At 43.6% G+C, this 24,057-nt stretch overlaps 2 protein-coding genes across 2 annotated transcripts in view; both read right to left on the bottom strand.

The window, feature by feature from the left end:
- The window catches only part of LOC126035287 (uncharacterized), a 546,802-nt gene that overhangs the window by 240,783 nt on the left and 281,962 nt on the right, over positions 1-24,057 (bottom strand). The window lies entirely within an intron of this gene.
- On the bottom strand, positions 16,834-21,939 carry LOC126035356 (uncharacterized). Its single transcript, XM_049793892.1, has 2 exons — positions 21,656-21,939; positions 16,834-17,876 (listed from the first exon to the last, which is right to left on the bottom strand). The coding sequence occupies exons 1-2, from the start codon at positions 21,918-21,920 to the stop codon at positions 17,233-17,235; spliced, it is 909 nt and encodes a 302-aa protein (XP_049649849.1). The 5' UTR covers positions 21,921-21,939; the 3' UTR covers positions 16,834-17,232.

A 24,057-nucleotide genomic window follows, 5' to 3' on the forward strand; every position in this document is an offset into this window, starting at 1 on the left:
GGTGTAGAAAACTCAGCATTTTTAAATGCCTCGCAGGTAATAAAAAAACCCCAGCCACTTGTGTGTATTGAGGAAGCAAAAGATTTGCTTACATATGCTTTGAATGAGTTCTAAAAAGTATGTTCTATGTAAATCTTGCTGTGTTGTAAGAAAAAGTTGTTTACAAGATCTGCTATAAATAATTCAGACTTTTTTCCCACTTTGTTCGAGATAAGTACACTGTTTATAATTTCTTCAATCTAAAGAATGTCATGACCACATTGAAGTCTCCTATGACTACTAGTAGCAACGTCAATATATTTTTATGAAATATATTCTTCTCCACTTTTTCCTCCTCTGACCACCCCTACTTCCCTCCATTTAGTAATGATTTTCTTAATTTCAGTCATGTGGAGAAACTGCAAAATGTAAAACTAGGTATCTGATTACTCTTTTCTTTAATTTCATTATATTTACCCAGACAGTATTTACAAAACTAAGATGTACTGTTACAGGGAAAAATACATTATTAATAATTAAATAATAATTTTTGTCTTGGTCTTTGATTCTTTCTTGTCAGAAAAACTATACTGAGCATGAAATATCTGTCTGTGCTGAAAGTTGGACTTATGTATTTCAAATGCTTAATTTTTAAATTTCTAAGGCGTTGTTTACCTGTCCATCAAGAATGCAGGCTGAATTATAGGTATTTTTTGCATGTTTGTCATGCATTATGGTTTGTCTAGAAAAATGCCTCTCTGTTTTGAGGCTTATCGGGGCATTGATAGGTGCAAAATCTGAGATTTTTTGTTTTAGTATTATAGTTTAAACTAACAAAAGCACAACTCAGCAGCTTTTGCCATAAATTTTACTATTAATCACTTATTTATAAATATAATCTTTCAATGACTTTTGCAGGAGATAAATGTGAATACACAATTTGGGAATGTAATGCAGAGTATAAGTGTTTTAAGATCTGAAAGAAGGGTTGGTGAGAGAGGAAGTTTTCTACTTATTAGTGTGAAGTCATGTTCCAATTTGTACAGAACACCTGGGATTTTTAGAAATCAAATCAATGATTCCTGCTTACTCTTTCATCGTGTTCTCTCTGAACAAATCCAAGTGACGTTGGTTTAATGTTGTGGGATGTGTTATGCTGTTATGTTTGTAGTATCTCATTCAAGCAGCATGAAATAATACTGGGCATGCAAAATATTGGGAAAGTGGACTGAGCCTTTGTACAGTGGGATTGACAGGGAAGTTATCAAGGAGGTTTTGCAACAACAGGGAATACTTAGCCATCGTGGCTGTTAGAGTAATATCTCCTCAGCTGTGAAATACAAACTGATGAGTAGAGTTTGCTGAAGCTAACAGCACTTTCAAATGTTGGACTGCTTTGGATGCTGACACCTCCTTTGCGTAATGGCAGTCAGTAGACTAAAAATTATTATAATGGACTTATGTTGATTCCAGTAATGTGACAATTTCTGTTTCTGTTAGACCCACTTTTCAGCATATTTTTTTCTCCATATCCAGTTTCTCTTTAGTGTTTTCTGCTAACTGACTATGTAAAGAAATTTTCTTTAGATAGAAGCTTTCTTGCTATCATTATTATTGAATCCTGTTTCCTGTTTACAATGTTTGGTTTTCTTTTTTAAATATGGTTCTTTCACTGCTTTTCTCAACTTTTTCATTAATCATTCTGCAAGATGGTTAGATGGGAGAACACAGTACAGATAACACATGTTGTTCATAGATTACTGTGATAATGCAAAAAGATTGTGAAGCCTGAAAGAAAACTGTATTCTCTGTGATACAGAGCTTCCTAAGAGCAAATATGCTTTTTTCCCCTTCTTATGTCTGTAGCTGTTAGATAAATGTTGTCTGACCATGTTTAGTTCATTCTGCTCCATTTTTCCACTTACAATTTGTATAATAGATTCTGTTTTCTTACATTTGTTTCAAAAATACCGTATCGAAGTGTAGAAATGTAAATGTTCTCATCCTGATGTACAGTCTAAGCAGCTGAGCACACTAAATGAAAAGCTCCTTTCACAGCAGCTATGTTCTGTGCTTTGATATAATAGCTCCTAAAGAAAGTGTATTGCAACATGAATTTATAGCAAAACTTTATGCACTTAGTTTGGTAAAACATGTTGGGGGTGGGGAAGAGAGCAAGCTGTTGTAAACACCTATAAAGTACAGAAAACTACTTTCCCCCCTTTCTAACAGGAGTAAACTATTGAGGTTAAGTAGGTGGGGCAACTGGAAGTAGTTACTAAGGCCAGTGGCATTTTTGTGGTTTAATAAAGGCAGAAGCTAGTTATTCAGTTTTTATTTAAGTGAAACGATGCCAAAGAGGAAGTTCCTGCAGAGCAGCTGCACTCCTTCAGTGTTACCCTAATTTACCACAGACACAACTGTCACAAACAGAACTTTTAAACTTGATATATAGCCACGACAGTAAGGAACCCTTTGTCTGGAGTGCATGCAGAAGAAGTCCTTTATACAAATCAACTGGCAGATGAGGGACAATGATGAAAAATTGATTCTTTGAAGTCATAATGGTCATTGAAATGTGTGAAATTCTGATATTGAAAAGAGAGTGGCTAGCAAGACTCTAAATCCTGGGTGGTTGCTGGAAGCTTGCTGGGAGGTTTTTCTGTGTTTTGACATCAACTTCCTATTGCTTGTTCCCTGTTTCCTTTATTTAAAAAAAAAAAAAGGAAGTAGTGCTAAACAGTAGATAGTTGAGAGTGGTTACGTACAGTTTTTGTCTATGCGTGGAAAGAAATGCCATAGGAGAAACATGGCACCACACCTGACCCATTATTCAAAAAACACTTGTTTTCAGAGATATTTTCGATCATTTTGTCTCTTTCCCTTGAATTATAGAGTTCCATTTCTTGTCTCCTTTGGAATTTATGCTATTAGTGGGGTACTTAAGGAAATTGTCGTTTCCTTTAAAAGTCATCTTCGTGCTGAATCCCACTTTCATTGGCACTGCATCTGTGAACCAGTTTTTCTCCCTGCTGTATAGAGCATCTATCATTTCTTATTACTCTTTCCAGAACAACTTTACTAGGCTTTCCACTATGACAAGTGTTCTTAAATAGCGTAAGTTATAATAAAGACAAAAACTCCTCTTGATTTGTAAGCAATTTGATGTGATTTCTGCTGTTTAAAGAAAGTGAATGTTGTTTTGTCCCTCTCAGCTTATTCCAGGAAGAGCCAAAATGACTCAAAATTAATATTTAAATTTTTTTTAATTATTAAAAAAATTCAGAGGTTACTATTAAAAAAACCTCCTATATATATATTAAGAAAAACAGAATGGCAGAATACATTTTTTAGGTAATAGCCTGTGTTAAAAATGTGAAGCAGGGTTGTTAATTTTTAGTAAAGCAAATCTATACAGTTCAAATCTCAAGTCTTTTACATTGTTGCCTTACTATTTAGAATTTTGAATGCTGAACAGCTCACTAATATTTTAATATGCTAATATAGCAAAATTCAGTAAGGAGCACAAAAAAAAAGATAGTAATGTGAAACTAGCTGCCAAAAACATCTTTGTTTTGGAAAGTTTGTTCACAGGTAGTTTCAATAAGAACTTGAACTTGGAACAAAGCACTGAAGACACAGTAGAGAGTTCAATCCAGTGCAGCATAGTCCTTTTCAAGTATTGTTTTAATGGCATCTTGGGGCAGGAGCTTTAGCCCATTGAAATGGTGCTTAAAGGACAGGTTCTTCTGTCACTAGCTGGAGCTGTGTGGATGAAATGAGCACAATAGAGTGTTGTAATGCATTTTAAAAGTGTGAGAAATCAGTTAGTCTAGACTAAGAGTATGCCTACAGGGAATAGGAATTTTAGAGCTTCTGTGCTCTTTAGGTGTCAAGTATGTGATAGATGCCAAGCCTTTTAATTCCATATCTTTGGCAACAACTCAGCTGTGCTACAGTACCTTACATGTCTACAGCAAGCAAAACCAGTGATTTTATATCAGGACAACTTGGGCTTCAGAAACCAGAAACTCATTGTCCTAACAACTGTCTGTTCAACTGCCAGCTTTAAAATGGGGAAGATATCAATAAACAATTGCTAGATTCCCAGAAGTCATGGAAACTTTAGCTATAATGAATCAAAGTATGAAGAGCTAGCAACCATGTAGATATTTTTGGTATTGGAAAGTAGGCAGGTTTTAGTTTTCACCTTGAAAAGATTTTTATGGGATAGATCCTATAATATTAGTGAAATAGCTTTGATTTGGAGCCAACTGAGTGCCCAAAAAACATGGCTTGAAGGGACTTACAGTTTGTCTGGCTTTTTGGTTTTATTTTCATCCAGATGAACAAATCTAGGCATTTCTTTACTATGGTTACCTCATAAATATAGCATTTTCTGGTATTTAATAATATTTTTAGATTGTCTTCTGTATGTACTAATATGTAGTATTTTATGGTTCTCTGGTGTGGAGGCTTCAAAAGAGGAATATCTCCATAATGTTATTTAACATAGTATCTTATTTTAAACCCAGATAATTCTGGAACAATTTTAAAACCTCTAAATCTGAAGCATAAAATTCATAATGGACATATGAGTTGCTGAGAATAATTAAATTTTTTTTCCCCTCATTATTTTAAGCTATTTTGAAACTTGCATGTTTGGAGGTATTTGATGATAACAAACCCAGAATCTTTGCATGTAGCAGGACCCAGATTATTTCAGAGGGGAAAAAGAACATTTTGGTGAATATTCTTACATTTTCTCAATAGACATGTTTGTTAAATACAGAAATAAAGGATAATATAGCAGCCCATTCCTATAAACAGGCAAGCCGAAACATTGAAGCCCCACCAAACTTTTACTGCAGGTAAACCCCCCCTTTTTGTTAAACAAAGCAGTTTGCCAATTCAAATAAGAAAACTTTAAGCTATTCTTTCTAAAACTGTGGTTTAAGCTTCAGCAGCCAGAAATGCCAGTCTGCCAGGAGGTGTTTTATATATGTTACACTACCAGTTACTGAAATGTTGCTTCTTTTTCATATCATTGCCAGACTCATATTAAAAATAAACATTAGTTGGTCCTAATGAAAGCATTTATAATGGAATTGTTAAGATATTTTGACAGTTTCCTTTTGGTAGTATGGGTAGAAATTTTAGAAGTTGGAAGATTAGTGTGCATGTTTGCCCTGTGCTGTCCCAATTGCAAATACAAGTCAAATGCTTTAAGCTTCCTCCCTGGTGCAGTTTTGAGGGATTGATTGCCCAAAGTTTATTTTCTGAAGTAAAACAAAAAATGAGACTTGCCTCACTACAAAGGATGATCTGGTCACAGCACCAAGAGCTTTTAAGTTTGCCACAAAACAAAATCCCATAAATTTAGTAGGTACAGACATGTAAAGCCACAGTGTTTTATTTAGACTTGTTTGCCTTTTCATTCAAGTCATGCCACTACTGGCGAGATGAGTTCAATATGTCCAAAGTTCTGCTGCACTTTTTTGGACTTTTACCAGTTTACTATTTGTTCCTGGAGAGAGGAGGGGAGGGAGGGATACCAAAGAGCTCCCACTGGCCTTTTAAGTATGTAAGGAACAGGAGTAGTTTAGCATCCTTAGAGAAGGATTTGATATTTAATTTCACTCTCTTTGCTGTACTAGGGTGAACTGACAGGTTAATTTTATGTAATTAATGTTTAGGTTTTAGAGAGAAAAGTTCCATTTAATTAGATGCTGCTGAGAGTAATTTTTCATACCAATTCTTGTGAGGTTTTTCCCTATCTTATTCCTTGTTCAAGTCAGCTAATATTTTTAGGCTGGTTTTGCGATCCTTCAATTTTTATCTTTGTTAGGTTTATTTGTTGGGGGCTCACAAGCCAATCTTAGTAGAGGAGGGTATCCTACTACTGACTATATAAAATGTTATATAAGCCTTTTTTTTTTTTTTTGGCAGGTTGGAATCTCCTGAATCCTTATGTCCTTCACAACAACACCTAAGAATGTTACCAATATCAAATGTTCCTCTTGATCTTGAATGTCAACAGAAGAATTGACTCTCAAAAGCTGATATTCATAGCTTGAAACACTCCTGGCCTTATAATTTAAAGGCGACGGAGTCAATTTTATGTAATAGAGAAATGAGAGCTGAATTCTAGTACCTGCTCTGCATCTCAAATAATCAATTGATTATTGTGGGAAAGATAACCTCCTGCTTCTTCCTTCATGCTAAGCATAACTTCTTGAGTCAGTGTGGATGTTGGTGCCTCTTAATTATATGCAGACTTAAGCCCAAGTGAAAACACTTACACTGCGCACATAGTTGGCTGGCTAAGATTTTGGTGAATAGTCTTGTTTATATGAAGTTTAGGCTCCTAATGGTAATGTAAAATTTTGGGATTTGTTGATGTTTCAGTCTGTGCTCTAATATTTTCTTTAAGAGAGAGAAGACCTTATGATACATTTCCACAGCTGCTTTAGCTGGTGTAAGTTGGAGCAGTCCTGACTTTGCAGCTATGGTCAGAGGATGGGAGGGAGTGTCCTGTCCCTCCTCTGGCACTAGCAGTTGTGTAGCTGGGAGATGAGCAGGTTCAGGTAACTGATCCATGCAAAATCTAATTCAGCCAGGGGAAGCAGGATGACAGCAGCCCTAATGTAAATCAATTTCAGTTTCATAAAACTAGACTCATAAAAAACATTTTTTTTCTTTTATCGTAATTTAAAAAATAAAAATCAAGCATGAAATTGTATAAAAAGCATAAGCACTATTATTTTACAAGCTTTTTATGTGAACCCTTTTTTAACAAGTTCCATTGTATTTTTCATAGGATATCACTGCTTTAACTGGTTGTGCTAGTTTTGGCTGGGATAGAGTTAATTTTTTTTCATAGTAGCTAGTATGGGGCTATGTTTTGCATTTGTGCTGGAAACAGTGTTGATAATAGAGGGATGTTTTAGTTACTGCTGAGCAGTGTTTATTATAAAAAGTGTAAACTTTAATTGAAAGCCTATTCCCTTAATCATGCAGCTAAATGAATTATAACTTAACCTTAGAGCTAAAAAGAATTCCATAGCTAAATTTGTAGGTTTGGATGAAATGAATATTAAAAACTCAGTTAAAGCATCAAACTGCCTGTTTTAAGCAGATAAACACTTTAGCTTTGTTATTTTTCAAGACAGTAGTCATTACTGTACTTCGGGTACCATCTCATGGGGACAATTAACAATTATACTTCTTCCTCTGAGAGGTTTTTTGTGGAGGAAGTACAGAATGGAACCTTCGCTACCTTCTTCCATGATGTTTTCTCCCTCGTTACAATAACTTCTGAGTATCTTGAACATCCTTGGGTAGTTAAAATACTTCTATTGGTATGTCTTAGGAATATTGCTTTGGTTTTGTCTAAGGTTAACAAGCAATTTAGGAATATGACCCAGGCTCCATGAGAATATGGTCATGGGTGGCACAGCATGTGGGAGAATATGGCCAGGTATCTAGAGCACTTCTCACCTCCAGTGGTCTGGAACGTCACTCCGGAACAACTACAGGATCCTGATGAAGTGATAGAATGTTTGAAAGAAAAAAACCCTGCCGTGGCTATTCCAAAGAGGCACAACTTACCGCACTGTGCTGGGCCCTGGCCAGCATCTACCAAACACTGCTCGATATTATGCAGCACCCTCAGGGAGAAGAGAGGGAAAACAAACCAACAGACACTATGGCTAAACCAGACACTATATCAGTTGCCCCTATAACTAAAAAGAAACAATGGATGTGGAAGTCAGCTCGTTTAGTAAGGGATGAAGAAGCTTCTCCTAAGAGGGAGCAGGAGAAAGAATCAGAAGAGGCAGCCTGTTCTGCAGCAGAGCAGTCACAAGAACAGGAAGAGGAAGAGACTGAAATCATAAATGAGACAGAAACTACCCCATCCCTAGCCTTAAGTGAGCTGTGAGATATGCAAAAAGATTTTAGCCATTAACCAGGTAAGCTAATTCTCAGATGGTTACTCCAATGCTGGGATATTGGGGCCAGTAGTCAGGAATTAGAGGGTAAGGAAGCCTGGCAGCTGGTAGCCCTTGCTAAGGATAAGGCCATTGACAAAGGGATTGGAAAAAAGGCAGGAGTCCTCAGTCTTTGGCGGCGACTCCTGTCGAGTGTGAAGGACAGGTATGCTTTCAAGGAAGAACTTGCAAATTCCCAAAGCAAATGGACCACCATTGAGGGAGGTATCCAGTATCTGAGGGAATTAGCCATGTTGGAGGTGATCTATAACAACCTGGATGGCGACCAGGTCCATAGACTAAGGGAATGATATCTGTGTATTATATCAAAGGATGGGAAAGGGGGGTGGTGGTTAATGAAGATGTATTGGATAGTGTGGGACCTGAGCATGATGTAAATGGTATGGAATAAGGGGTGGAGAATGTGCTGGTTTTGACTGGGATACAGTCAATTTTCTTCATAGTAGCTAGTATGGGGCTATGTTTTGGATTTGTGCTGGAAACAGTGTTGATAATGCCGAGATGTTTTCGTTATTGCTGAGCAGTGCTTACCCAGAGTCAAGGCCTTTTCTGCTTCTCACACTGCCCCACCAGTGAGTAGGCTGGGGGTGCACAAGAAGTTGGGAGGGGACACAGCTGGGACAGCTGACCCTAACTGACCAAAGGGATATTCCATACCATATGATGTCATGCTCAGCAATAAAACTGGGGGGGGGAGGTTGGCAGAGGGGCCCCCGCTCAGGGACTGGCTGGGCATTGGTCAGTTGGTGGTAAGCAATTGTTTCATTTGCATCACTTGTCTTTCTTGGGTTTTATTTCTCTCTGTTATTTTCCTTTTCATTAGAATTCATTATTATATTTGTTATTATTATTATTTTCATTATTATTTTATTTCAATTATTAAACGGTTTTTATCTCAACCCATGAGTTTTCTCACTTTTACCTTCTGATTCTCTTCCCCCATCCTGCTGGGGGCAGGGGGAGTGAGCAAGCAGCTGTGGTGCTTAGTTACCAGCTGGGGTTAAACCATGACACCAATTTTCCAGATGAGCACATCAAAACAAGAAAAGTTTACATTTTTGTCCCAACATGTAATGCAGTGCAGGCAGGAGTTAACAATACAAACAAATAGAAGATGGAATTTGATAACAAGGAGTGCTGGGAGAACCCTTTAATTGGTTAGGCATCTACATGATTAGTTACTGAACTTGGAAATACTTGTCTTCTATATTTGGCTCTTACTAGTCATGTAAATTTTAAGTTTGAAATGTCATGTCTACCTGTAAATCTACTTGTGTTTTAACAGAGTTTACAGTAACTGGTTGAGTTTGTTAGTCATATGAGTAATGATCTATTATGTTTCAAAGCAGATTTTAGAATCATTTAGGTTAGAAAAGACCCTGAAGATCATGGAGTCCAACCATTAACCTAATATCACCAAGTCCACCACTAAACCATGTCCCTAAGCACCATGTCTACAAGTCTTTTAAATACCTCCAGGGATGGTGACTCAACCACTTCCCTGGGCAGCCTGTTCCAATGCTTGACAACCCCTTTGGTGAAGAATTTTTTCCTAATATCCAATCTAAACCTCCCCTGCCGCAACTTTTGAGGCCATTTCCTCTTGTCCTATCACTTGCTACTTGGGAGAAGACACCAACACCCACCTTGCTACAACCTCCTTTCAGGTAGTTGTAGAGAGCGATAAGGTCTCCCCTCAGCCTCCTTTTCTCCAGGCTAAACAACCCCAGATCCCTCAGTCACTCTTCATAAGACTTGTTCTCTAGACCCTTCACCAACTTGTTTGCCCTTTGGACGTGCTGCAGCACCTCAATGTCTTTCCTGTAGTGAGGGGCCCAAAACCGAACACAGTAATTAAGGTGTGGCCTCACCAGTGCTGAGTACAGGGGAACAATCACCTCCCTGCTCCTGCTGGCCACACTATTTCTGACACAGGCTAGGATGCTATTGGCCTTCTTGGCCACCTAGGCACACTGCTGGCTCATATTCAGCCAGCTGTCAACCAGCACCCCCACGTCTTTTTCTGCCGGGCAGCTTTCCAGCCACTCTTCCGCAAGCCTGTAGCGCTGCACGGGGTCGCTGTGACCCAAGTGCAGGACCCAGCACTTGGCCTTGTTGAACTTCATACGGTTGGCCTCAGCCCATCGATCTAGCCTGTCCAGATCCCTCTGTAGAGCCTCCCTACCCTCAAGCAGATCGACCCTGCCTCCCAACTTGGTGTCATCTGCAAACTTGCTGAGGGTGCACTCAATCCCCTCATGCAGATCATTGATAAAGATATTAAAGAGATCTGGCCCCTATACTGAGCCCTGGGGAACACCACTTGTGACTGGCTGCCAACTGGAGTTAACTCCATTCACCACCACTCTTTGGGCCTGGCCATCCAGCCAGTTTTTTACCCAGCAAAGATTACACCCATCCAAGCCATGAGTAGTCAGTTTCTCCAGGAGAATGCTGTGGGAAATGGTGTCAAAGGCTTTACTAAAGTCCAGGTAATCAACATCCACAGCCTTTCCTTTATCCACTAAGTGGGTCATCTTGTCATAGAAGGAGATCAGGTTAGTCAAGCAGGACCTGCCTTTCATAAACCCATGCTGACTGGGCCTGATCACCATCACCGTGTGATGGCACTCAAGATGATCTGCTCCATAACCTTCCCCAGCACCGAGGTCAGAATGACAGGCCTGTAGTTCCCTTGATCCTCCTTCTGGCCCTTCTTGTAGATGGGCATCACATTTGCTAACCTCCAGTCAACTGGGACCTCCCTGGTTAGCCAGGACTGCTGATAAATGACTGAAAGTGGCTGGGTGAGTACTTCTGCCAGCTCCCTCAGTACTCTTGGATGGATCCTGTCTGGCCCCATAGACTTGTGTATGTCTAAGTGGTGTAGCAGGTTGCTAACCATTTCCCCTTGGATTATGGGGGCTTCATTCTGCTCCCCATCCCTGTCCTCCAGCTCAGGGGGCTGGGTACCCCAAGAACAATTGGTCTTGCTATTAAAGACTGAGGCAAAGAAGCATTAAGTACCTCAGCCTTTGCCTCATCCTTTGTCACTATGTTTCCCCCTGCATCCAATAAAGTATGGAGACTCTCCTTATCCTTCTTTTGTTGTGAATGTATTTATAGAAATGTTTTTTATTCTCTTTTAATGCAGTAGCCAAATTAAGTTCTAGCTGGGCTTTGGCCCTTCCAATTTTCTCCCTGCATAACCTCATGACATCCTTGTAGTCCTCCTGAGTGGCCTGCCCCTTCTTCCAAAGGTCATAATCTCTTTTTTTTCCCCTCAGTTCCAGCCAAAGCTCTCTGTTCAGCCAGACCAGTGGTGTTCCCTGCCAGCTTGTCTTTCAGTACGTAGGGATGGCCTTCTTCTGTGCCTTTAAGATTTCCTTCTTGAAGAATATCCAGCCTTCCTGGACTCCTTTGCCCTTCAGGACTGCCTCCCAAGGGACTCTATCAACCAGGCCCTTAAACAGGCCTAAGTCTGCCCTCCAGAGGTCCAAGGTAGCAGTTCTGCTAACCACCCTTCTTCTGCAAGAATTGAAAACTCTATCATTTCATGATTGTTATGCCCAAGACATCCTCCAACCATCGCATCACCCACAAGTCCTTCTCTGTTCACAAACAACATGTCCAGTGGGGCACCATCCCGAGTTGGCTCACTCACCAGCTGTGTCAGGAAGTTATCTTCCACACATTCCAGGAACCTCCTAGACTGTTTCCTCTCCACTGTATTGTATTTCCAGCAGACATCTGGTAAGTTGAAGTCCCCCACGAGAACAAGGGCTAATGATTCTGAGAGTTCTCCCAGCTGCTTATAGAATATATCATCTGCCTCTTCATCTTGGTTGGGTGGTCTATAAAAGACTGCCACCATGATATCTGCCTTGTTGGCCTTTCCCCTGATTCTTAACCAAAAACACTCAACACTTTCATCACCATCATCAAGCTCTAGACAGTCAAAAGACTCCCTAACATGCAGGGCTACCCCCACAGCCTCTCCTTCCTTGCCTATCCCTTCTGAAGAGCTTAGAATCATAAAATCATTTAGGTTGAAAAAGACCTTCAAGATCATCGAGTCCAACCATCATCCATGCCCACTAAACCATGTTCTGGAGTGCCTTGTCTATGAGATTTTTGAATACCTCCAGGGATAGTGACTCAACCACTTCCCTGGGAAGCCTATTTCAATGTCTGACAACCCTCTCAGTAAAGAAATTTTTCCTAATATCCAACCTAAACCTCCCTTGCTGCAACTTGAGGCCATTTCCTCTCGTCCTATCTCCAGCCACCTGACAGAAGAGACCAGCAACCACCTTTCAGGTAGTTGTAGAGAGTGATAAGGTCTCCCCTCAGCCTCCTCTTCTTTAGACTAAACAACCCCAGCTCCCTCAGCTGCTCCTCATAAGACTTATGCTCCAGGCCCCTCACCAACTTGGTTGCCCTTCTCTGGACACGCTCTAGCACCTCAATGTCTTTCCTGTAGTGAGGGGCCCAAAACCGAACACAGTAATTAAGGTGTGGCCTCACCAGTGCTGAGTACAGGGGAACAATCACCTCCCTGCTCCTGCTGGCCACACTATTTCTGACACAGGCTAGGATGCTATTGGCCTTCTTGGCCACCTAGGCACACTGCTGGCTCATATTCAGCCAGCTGTCAACCAGCACCCCCAGGTCTTTTTCTGCCAGACAGCTTTCCAGCCACTCTTCCGCAAGCCTGTAGCGCTGCACGGGGTCGCTGTGACCCAAGTGCAGGACCCAGCACTTGGCCTTGTTGAACTTCATACGGTTGGCCTCAGCCCATTGATCCAGCCTGTCCAGATCCCTCTGTAGAGCCTCCCTACCCTCAAGCAGATCAATCCTGCGTCCCAACTTGGTGTTGTCTGCAAACTTGCTGAGGGTGCACTCAATCCCCTCATGCAGATCTTTGATAAAGATATTAAAGAGAACAGGGCCCAGCACCGAGCCCTGGGGAACACCACTTGTGACCCGCCGCCAACTGGATTTCACCCCATTCACCACAACCATTTGGGGTCACCCATCCAGACAGGTTTTCACCCAGCGAAGAATACACTTGTCCACGCCATGAGACGCCAGCTTCTCAAGGAGTATGCCATGAGAGACAGTGTCAAAGGCCTTGCTGAAGTCCAGGTAGATAACATCCACAGCCTTTTTCTCATCCACTAGGTTGGTCACCTGGTCATAGAAGGAGATCAGGTTAGTCAAGCAGGACCTGCCTTTCGTAAAACCATGCTGACTGGGTCTGATCCCCTGTTTGTCCTGGACATGCCATGTGGGTTCTCTCAAGACAAACCGTTCCATAATCTTCCCCGGTACCGAGGTCAGACTGACAGGCCTGTAGTTCCCCGGATCCTCCCTCCAACCCTTCTTGTAAATGGGCATCACATTGGCAAGCCTCCAGTCATCTGGGACCTCCCAGTTGACTAGGATTGCTGATAAATAATGGGGAGTGGCTTGGAAAGGACCTCTGCCAGTTCTGTGGGTACTCTTGGATGGATCCCATCTGGTCCCATAGATTTGTGAGTGTCCAGGTGGCATAGCAGGTCACTAACTATTTCCTCCTGGATTAAGGGGGGTATATTCTGCTCTCCATCCCTGCCTTCCAGCTCAGGGGGCAGAGTACCCTGAGGATAACTGGTCTCCCTATTAAAGACTGAAGCAAAGAACGCATTAAGTACCTCAGCCTTTTCCTCATCTCTGGTGGCAATGTTCCCTTCTGTATCCATTAAAGGATAGATATGCTCCTTGGGATTCTTTTTACTGTTAACATATTTGTAAAAACAGTTTTTGTTTTCTCTTACAATAGTGGCCAGATTGAGTTCTAGCTGAGCTTTTGCCTTTCTAATTTCCTCTCTGCATGACCTAACAAGATCCCTGTACTCTTCCTGAGTTACCCGCCCTTTCTTCCAGAGATGATAAACTCTCCTTTTTTTCTTGACTCCTAGCAAAAGCTCCCTGTTCAGCCAGTTTGGTTGTCTTCCTTGGCAGTTCATCTTGAGGCACATGGGAATAGCCTTGTCCTGAGCCATTAAGATTTCCTTCTTGAAGAATGTCCATCCTTCTTGGACCCTTTTGCCCTTCAGGACTGTCTCCCAAGGGACTCTCTCAACTAGTGCCTTGAAGAGGTCAAAGTTTGCCCTCCGGAAGTCCATAGTGGTGATTTTGCTGACCAACTTCCTTGCCTCACCAAGAATTGAGAATTCTATCATTTCAAGGTCGCTAAGCCCAAGACGGCCTACGACCATCACACCTCCCACCAGTCCTTCCCTGTTCGTAAACAACAGATCTAGCAAGGCTCCTCCCCTGGTTGGCTCACCTACCAGCTGTGTCAGGAAGTTATCTTCCACACACTCCAGGAACCTCCTAGACTGTTTACTCACTGCTGTGTTGTATTTCCAGCAGATGTCTGGAAAGTTGAAGTCCCCCACAAGAACAAGGGCACACAATTCTGAGACTACTGCCAGCTGCTTATAGAATGTTTCATCTGTCTCTTCAACCTGGTCGGGCGGTCTATAACAGACTCCCAGCACAATATCTGCCTTATTGGCTTTCCCTCTCATCCTTACCCAGAAGCACTGCACCTTGTCATCACAGTCGTGTAGCTCTGTACAGTCAAAACACTCCCTAACATAGAGAGCCACCCTACCACCTCTTCTACCTTGCCTATCCCTTCTGAAGAGCTTGTAGCCATCCATTGCAGCACTCCAGTCACGTCAGTCATCCATATCATAGCTAAGTCATAGCTATCCTGTTGCACGATGGCTTCCAGCTCCTCCTGTTTATTGCCCGTGCTGTGTGATCTTCATTGACCTGGCCCTCTAGTTCCAGAGCCCCATACCTGTTGTGTAGGGGCAACTGGGAAGGTGAGGGAGATCAGGAGGGGATTTGCCTGCCTCCCCGAGCAGAGACCTGTATCCATTCCCCTCCATCTCTTAGGTCCCCTCCTGCCTGGTGGCAAGAGGGCAGGGGAACCTCTGCTTCTTGCGGAGCCTCCATCTGCTGCCTCTGCCTCAGGGATGGTAGGGTGTGGGCCCACCAATCTATCTCCCTCTCACACTCCCTGATACTCCTCAACCTTTCCACTTCCTCCTTCAGCTCTGCCACCAGGCTGAGCAGATCATCCACCTGGTCACACCTCACACAAGAGGTGTCCCCGCTGCCCTCTGTCATTTGTGATAGACTCAGGCACTCCCTGCAGCGAGACATCTGGACAGCTGCATGTTTGCTTGGGAGCTCTGTCTGCGTAGCCACATTTTTACTAGCAATGGCTTTCACCCCAGTGGCAACCATAGCTGTGTCTCCTTCTGGGCCAACGCCCACTCCTTGAGTAGCCTTCTCCATCTGGGAAGACGGGGGGGGGGGGGGGGGGGGGGGGGGTGCTGCGCCGTGCCTGAGCGAACTGCTTGGTCACGCCCTGGTCGCCGGCCCTCCTCAGGGCAGTTTAAATCTCCCGTGGTTGCCCCTAGCAACACCCACGCTGTGTCAGCCTCTTTCGTGAGAGCTGCCGCCTCTGGCCAGGTCTCTGCTCTTCCTCAGGGCTCCTGAGCCTCAGGAACCTCCCTGTCTGCCTCAATCTAGCGCTTAGTTGCCGGTTTACCGTTGCCGCTGCTGGTCTTGCCGCCGACTGATAGCCGACTTATAGCCATCCATTGCAGCACTCCGGTTGTGTGAGTCATCCCACCACGTTTCTGTGATTGCAACTATATCATAGTTTTCCAGCTGCACAATGGCTTCCAACTCCTCCTGTTTGTTGCCCATGCTGCGTGCATTGGTGTAGATGTACTTCAGTAGGGCCATTGATCCTGCCTCCTTTTTGGGAGGAGAAGCCGTAATTCCTATGTGACTGTTTTCCGTGGTTTCTAACACATCAACAACTCTTGCGTCTTTGCTGACGCGTGGATCTCCATCCCCTACCGCCACTGAGATGGCTAAAGTGCTGCGCACCTTAGTACAGAGACATTTCAAATGTGCTCCAGTGTACTCAGCACGTTGTAGAGCAGACTGAAGGACCTCGCTAGCACACTGTCCCTCAAACATTGGCGTGCCGCCCCCAGGCTTATCTCTAGTGTTCCCAAAATCCAGAATAAAACTCCTTAACACCAGTGTGAAGTTAAGAAGCAGGCACTTCGTTTATTGCAGCACTGGGGACACAGGGGATGGCTCCTCCAAAGGCGTGTCCAGCTTAACATTAAATTCATCAGTTTTTATAAACTTTTTCTGTCAAGTCATTGTTACATAAGCTTTTTACATAAAAATGCATACTATGCTTGCTCTTAAATTTAAGCATTATAATGATTGGTCTTTTGATTATATCACCTTATCAATATTCTTATTTAAAAACAATCATTGGTCAATTTCACTTAGCTCTACTGATTGGAATCTTCAATACTCAGAAACAAAACATAAGAAAACCACTAAGTTCCTGGTGAAGTTTCTATGGTTAGCTTATTTCAAACTTAACAATACTAAGGTTCCTATGGTCACACATAACACAGTTCCTAAAGTTTCTATGACTACATTTCAAACTTAACAATCCTATACATTATGCTTCACAATTTTCTACTTCTTAATCAAACCTAACTCTTTTATATAATCAAATTTTAATTTCTTTATCAGAGTATTTGCAACACTAGCTAGCCTGGTTTATCCCTTTCCCCCTTCAAATCTAGTTTAAAGCTCTTTCAATGAGCCCTGCTAACTCTTGCACAAAGATCCTTTTCCCCCTTTGAGACAGCTGTACCCCATCTGTCGCCGGGAGGTCTGGTATTGTATAGACCAACCCATGATCAAAACCCCCAAAGTTCTGCTGGTGACACCAGTCTTGGAGCTAGGTATTGATCATCTGGGTCTTCCTGTTTCTTCCAACATCATTTCCTGCAACTGGAAGGATAGAGGAAAAAAACCACTTGTGTTCCTGATCCTTTAACCAATTGTCCCAAGGCCCTGAAGTCTCTTTTGATTGCCCTTGGACTTCTTCTTGCAACTTCATCACTGCCTACATGAAAAATCAATAATGGATAATAATCCGAGGGCTGTACAAGGGTAGGAAGTTTCCTCGTTACATATTGTATTGGTTTTGTGTGGCAAGGTTTTTGGTAGCAGGGGGGGGTTACAGGGGTGGCTTCTGTAAGAAGCTGCTGGAAGCTTTCCCCGTGTTCAAGAGAGAGCGAGCCCATACCAGCCGGCTCTAAGATGGACCCGCCGCCGGCCAAGGCCAAGCCAATCAGTGATAGTGGTAACGCCTCTGTGATAACATTTTTAAGAAGGAAAAAAAAAGTTGGGACAGGGAGAAACAGCCGCGGGGTGAGGAGTGAGAACATGTAGGAGAAACAAGCCTGTGGACACCAAGGTCAATGAAGAAGGAGGGGGAGGAGATGCTCCAGGCGCCGGAGTGAAGATTCCCCTGCAGCCCGTGGTGAAGACCCTGGTGAGGCAGGCTGTCCCCCTGCAGCCCATGGAGGTCCACAATGGAGCAGATATCCACCTGCAGCCCGTGGAGGACCCCACGCCGGAGCAGGTGGGTTCCCGAAGGAGGCTGTGACCCCGTGGGAACCCCACACTGGAGCAGGCTCCTGGCAGGACCTGCAGATCTGTGGAGAGAGGAGCCCATGGAGCAGGTTTTCTGGCAGGACTTGTGACCCCGTGGGGGACCTGCGCTGGAGCAGTGTGCTCCTGAAGGACTGCACACCGTGGAATGGACCCACGCTGGAGCAGTTCGTGAAGAACTGCAGCCCGTGGGAATGGCCCACGTTGGAGGAGTTCGTGGAGGACTGTCTCCCGTGGGTGGGACCCCACGCTGGAGCAGGGGAAGAGTGTGATCAGCCCTCGTCCTGAGGAGGTGAAGCGGCAGAAAATAACGTGTGATGACTGTAAACCCCATCCCCGTCCCCCTTGTGCCACTGGGGGGGGGCTTGGTGGTGAAATCCGGGAGTGAAGTTGTGGCCGGGAAGAAGGGAGGGGTGGTGGGAAGGTGTTCTGAGATTTCATTTTATTTCTCATTGCTTTACTCTGGTTGATTTGTAATAAATTGAGCTAATTTTCCCCAAGCTGAGTCTGTTTTGCCCGTGATGGTAATTAGTGAATGATGTCTCCTGTCCTTATCTGGACCCACAAGCTTTTTGTTATATTTTTTCTCTCCCCTGTCCAGCTGAGGAGGGGGAGTGATAGAATGGCTTTGGTGGGCACCTGGCATCCAGCCAGGGTTAACCCATCACACATATTTAACCTGGGCCCCAGGGAAGCAGTGATTTCCCTAAGTGGGTCAGCTTGGCATATCTGACCTTCTGTTCCCCTCAGAAGGGAGCGTCCTATGACAATAACTTGTCTTTTTTTCTTTATGGAAGTGGTTTTGATGCAGGGCATAGGCCAACTTAACCTCAGCGACACCTCCAACCTAGATGGACCATCATCCTCAACATTGTTTGGTTCCACTTGCAGAGCCTCATACCTATTATACAAGGGCACCTGGGAAGAGGTGTAGTCATGGAGGAGATGCACCTGCTGTGCCAGGCAGGAACTTGTCACCCTTGCCCCCATCCCTTAAGTCACAGTATTCTGCTGGGTGGAGAGAGGATAGGGAATCCTCTGTATCACATGTCCTGTCTGCCTGACAGGCCTGTCCCAGGGATGGTAGGGTGTGGTTCCAGTAATCTATCTCCCTCTCAGACTCCCTGATACTCCTCAACCTACTCACCTCCTCCTGGAGCTCTGCCACTAAGCTGAGGAGTTCCTCTACCTGGGCACACCTCCCACAGGTGTACTCGCTACTGCTATCCAGTACTGGCATAAGAGTAGGGCACACTCTACAGCCTGACACGTGGATAGCAGCATGTTCCCATCGGAGCTCTGCCTGTGAAGCAGCATCAGTCATAGCGGATGCAGAGTTTATTGAGGACATGGCCTTCTGCCGGGTAGATACCATTGCTCCCTGATCAAGCCGGCAGAGTTACAGCACCCTTCCTGCGCAAACTGCCGCACCGTGCCCTTGTAACGTGCCATGCCCTGGTTGCCTGCCCTGTTCACGGCACTCCTGGCTGCTAGTGCTCCCTAGGGGTTTCACAAGCTCAATATGAGTGAACAGTGTGCTGCTGCAGCAAAGAAAGCCAACAGGATGCTGGGTTGCATCAACAATGGCATTACCAGCAGAGATAAAGAAGTCATTTTCTCACTCTACTCAGCGCTTGTCAGGCCACACCTAGAATACTGTGTTCAGTTTTGGCCCCCACTATACAAAAAAGATGTGGACAGGCTGGAGAGGGTCCAGAGAAGGGCCACAAAGGACTGGGAAGCCTGCCACATGAGGAAAGGCTGAGAGAACTGGGTTTGTTCAGCCTTGAGAAAAGAAGGCTTAGGGGAGACCTTATCACCATATTCCAGTATTTAAAGGGTGGCTACAAAGAAGATAGAGAATCCCTTTTTACAAGGACTCTGTGGTAGGTTGACCTTGGCTGGGTGCCAGGTGCCCACCAAAGCCGCTCTATCACTCCCCCTCCTCAGCTGGACAGGGGAGAGAAAATATAACAAAAAGCTCGTGGGTCGAGATAAGGACAGTTTAATAAAGTGAAAGCAAAGGTCGCGCGTGAAAGCAAAGGAAAACAAATGATGTTATTCTCTACTTCCTATCAGCAGGTGATGTCTGGCCGCTTCCTGGGAAGCAGGGCTTCAGTACACGTAGTGGTTGCTTCGGAAGACAAATGTAAATAACAAATGCCCCCCCTTCCATCTCCCTTCACTTAGCTTTTATATCTGAGCTGACGTCATATGGTATGGAATATCTGTTTGGTTAGTTTAGGTCAGCTGTCCTGGCTATGTCCCCTCCCAAGATCTTGCCCTGCCCCAGTCTGCCATTGAGGGGAGGGCAAAAATGTTGGAGAGACAGCCTTGATGCTGTGCCAGCACTGCTCAGCAGTAGCCAAAACACTGTTGTGTTATCAACACCTTTTTAGCTACCAATGCAGAGCACAGTGCTACAAGGGCTTCTATGGGGAGAATTAACTCCATCTCAGCCAGACCCAATACAGAGTCACATGGAAAAGACGAGGGGTAATGGGTACAAGTTACTCCTGGGGAGATTCTGATTGGACACAAGAGGAAAATTTTTCACTGTGAGAACAATCAGCCATTGGAATAATCTCCCCAGGGAAGTAGTAGATTCTCCAACATTGGACACATTTAAAATTTGGCTGGGCATGATGCTGGGCCATCTTGTCTAGACCATGCTTTTGCTAAGAAAGGTTGGACCAGATGATACTTGAGGTCCCTTGCAGCGTGGTATTCTATGATTCTGTGATTCTTTTATGGGTGTGGGGGCTTGGCTGCCTTTGCTCCTGGCCCCGTCCAGGTCTCCTCAGATACTCTTGCGCGAGCTGTGGTCTCTTGGCGGGTCTTTTCACTCCCCTGAGGTTTCCCTGGTTCAGGACACCCCCCCCCCCTCCCCCGTATGCCGTGCTAGAGTGCTCTGTTGCAGATCATGCCAGCACTGGAGCTGCTTGCTTCAGTGACTGAGCTCACACAATCATCTGGAAGAGTTTGAAAAAAAGTGTTAACAACCAGAAATTTCAACTATTACATCTGTGGTGATGTTATTGTACGGCAGCATCGAGGAAAGAAGGTTATTAGTTACCTGAAGCAGTAAATCCTTCTCAGCTCTCAGTTGCATGTTTTAAGTTTGGTTAAACATAAAACTTAGCTTCTGGAATTTTTTTTACAAAGTTTTATAAATATCCTGAAGATCTGAAATGAGGAGCCATAACTTCTTTTTAAAAAAAACCAAAACAAAACCTATTTAAAATATTATACTGTTTGTTTCAATGTTGTTGTTATTAGTAGTAAAAAATCTTAAATGTGCCAAAATCCAGAAAAGTACTAATCTTAGCTAACTATGCTATAATTTGGAGATATAAGTATAATTTAGATGCAGCTAATTTTTTTTCTTTCTCCTAAATAAATATAATACTTACATTTTACAGTGTGGTTAGAATTCCTATAAACTGTGAGGACTATGCCAGCAATTCTCCTGACAATATTGTAATTTTGATTTGAAGCTGTCTTGTGTGAGTCATATTCAGGAAAGTTATTTAATATACATAAACAAAAAATCAACCACTGGAGATTATTTTTCAAATTTCAAAAAGGATACAGTGTGCTTATAAAAAATGTCTGGCTGCAATCATATTAGCACTTATGATCAAAGAACACAAAATTCTGATGAAAAAAACTTAAATATGAAATATTTTGAGGAAGCATTTTTTGAGATTTATTCTCAATCTGGTCATAGAATGATTTTTCTTTCTTAAATGTATCCTGAAATCTTAGTTCAGAATAACTCTGAAATCAAGTCTTTCTGTTATGTTGGTTTTGCGGCGACTTGTATTGGTTTTGTTTGGCAAGGTTTTGGTAGCGGGGGGGGGGGTTACAGGGGTGGCTTCTGTAAGAAACTGCTGGAAGCTTCCCCTGTGTTCGAGAGAGAGCGAGCCCATATTAGCCGGCTCTGAGACGGACCCGCCGCCGGCCAAGGCCGAGCCAATCAGTGATAGTGGTAACGCCTCTGTGATAACATTTTTAAGAAGGAAAAAAAGTTGGGACGGGGAGAAACTGCCGCCGGAGTGAGGAGTGAGAACATGTAAGAGAAACAAGCCTGCGGACACCAAGGTCAGTGAAGAAGGAGGGGGAGGAGATGCTCCAGGCGCCGGAGCGAAGATTCCCCTGCAGCCCGTGGTGAAGACCCTGGTGAGGCAGGCTGTCCCCCTGCAGTCCAGGGAGGTCCACGGTGGAGCAGATCTCCACCTGTAGCCCGTGGAGGACCCCACGCCGGAGCAGGTGGGTTCCCGAAGGAGGCTGTGACCCCGTGGGAACCCCGCGCTGGAGCAGGCTCCTGGCAGGACCTGCGGATCTGTGGAGAGAGGAGCCCATGGAGCAGGCTTTCTGGCAGGACTTGTGACCCCATGGGGGACCCGCGCTGGAGCAGTGTGCTCCTGAAGGACTGCACACCGTGGAAAGGACCCATGCTGGAGCAGTTCGTGAAGAACTGCAGCCCGTGGGAATGGCCCACGTTGGAGGAGTTCGTGGAGGACTGTCTCCCGTGGGTGGGACCCCACGCTGGAGCAGGGGAAGAGTGTGATCAGCCCTCGTCCTGAGGAGGTGAAGCGGCAGAAAATAACGTGTGATGACCATAAACCCCATCCCTGTCCCCCTGTGCCGCTGGGGGGGCTTGGTGGTGAAATCCGGGAGGGTAGTTGTGCCTGGGAAGAACGGAGGGGTGGTGGGAAGGTGTTCTGAGATTTCATTTTATTTCTCATTACCTTGCTCTGGTAGATTTGTAATAAATTGAGTATGTTTTGCAAATTGAGTCTGTTTTGCCCGTGACGGTAATAGTGAATGATCTCTCCTGTCCTTATCTCGACCCGTGAGCCTTTTGTTATATTTTCTCTCCCCTATCCAGCTGAGGATGGGGGAGTGATAGAACGGCTTTGGTGGGTTAACCCATCACACGACTGAATCAAGTGCTCAAGCTCTCTGTGCAAGATTCCCTTTATTTTACAAAAGGGTCAAACTTATATATGTTTCAACAAAGATCTAGAAAGAACTAACGGCATACAGCCAATAGTACCAACACAGGAGGGCATATCTGGCCCAGCTGGGATGTTTGGCAGTCCTCAGAACAGTTAAAGATAAAAACATTCCATACATGTACTCATGACTGTCTTCAGCCACGTCTTCCCAGGCCTACACAAGGCCATCCTCCAACCTGACCTTGTAAAACTAGTTCTTCAAAGGCTTGGCAAACATGCAGCACAACAAATTCTAACGGTCACTCTTGAAAACAAATGCCAGGTGTTCCGAGCTGCTCTCACAGGTTTCCCATGAAAAAAAATGAGGAGGCTCACAACCTGTAATATCTCAGTTGTATTGATATTGCAAAGGAATTAGGGAAGCCAAGCTCAACTATCATTAGATGAGAAAAAATATTTAATAGGAATTAAAATATTAATTGTATTAAAACAGCCTGTTAAAATACCTGTTTTAAAGCTTTAAGCCTATATATAACAATGACCTCATCTTAAGCAGGTCCCAGGGTTTTTCACCCTTTCATTTTAAGCATATTTGTTTCAGAGGATAAGACTCCAATGATTTAATACATGTATGGCTTGGATGACTTGACTACTGCAAGTAGCTACTACATTTAGCAAGTAATGACCAGGTTGTTTCACAATGGCTTAAATTAATTAAATGATAGACTGCTGACCAGCAGTACACCTTTCCCTCCTGTCTTTCTCCCCAAAGTGTCTAGCCACTGAAGTATGGTCTATTTATACCTCCGCACAGATTATAATACTGTAGCAGGTGCCATTAACACTTGCTTTAGTTCAGGTTGAAATTAATTTTTCTTCTAATCCCCTTTTGCTTTTCAGGTGACTTTAACCTCCCCAGACAAATTATTTTCTGGGTGGGATTTTGCATGATCTCAGCCAAAATAATGGTGCTTAACCTTTCTAACAGTTATAATCATTTGTGCTAAATATACCACCTAGAAAAATGAGCCATGGTATTAAAGACTTACCTATATGTTTCGTTGTCCTGGAGTGAGTTTAATGTGGGAATTTAAAATGGAATGGCTGTTTTGAATCAATCCATCTCTGCATGTATTTTTATTTTGGGGTAGGGAAAGGGATAATTCCTGTGTAAGCAAGTTCCAGATAGGCCAAAAGTGAGTGCTGTGTTGAGAATTGACACAGCTAGGTCAAGGATTTTGTAAACTAGTTTGTATCTCTTTGTTTTTTAAGGAATTATTGCAAGAACTATTAGTGGACATTCTGGTAATTTTAAATTACTGTTCAACACCCTAAGAAGAGTTTCTTCTCTTCAGATTTAATTTCTGCAAAGAACAGTTCTTAGAAGTTTTCCCATTTACTTTTTAATAATGTAATGGGATTAATAGATTAGAGCCCTTTAGGGCCTAGAGATTAGAGCCCTTTTCCTCTGAACTCCTATTTACCTGTAGGTCTTTGCTAGATTTCTATCATTTTACAGTCTGGTTTGCTTTTTTTGC

The sequence above is a fragment of the Accipiter gentilis genome, chromosome W, assembly GCF_929443795.1.
Source record: "Accipiter gentilis chromosome W, bAccGen1.1, whole genome shotgun sequence".
In the NCBI taxonomy this organism is placed as follows: Eukaryota; Metazoa; Chordata; class Aves; order Accipitriformes; family Accipitridae; genus Astur; species Astur gentilis.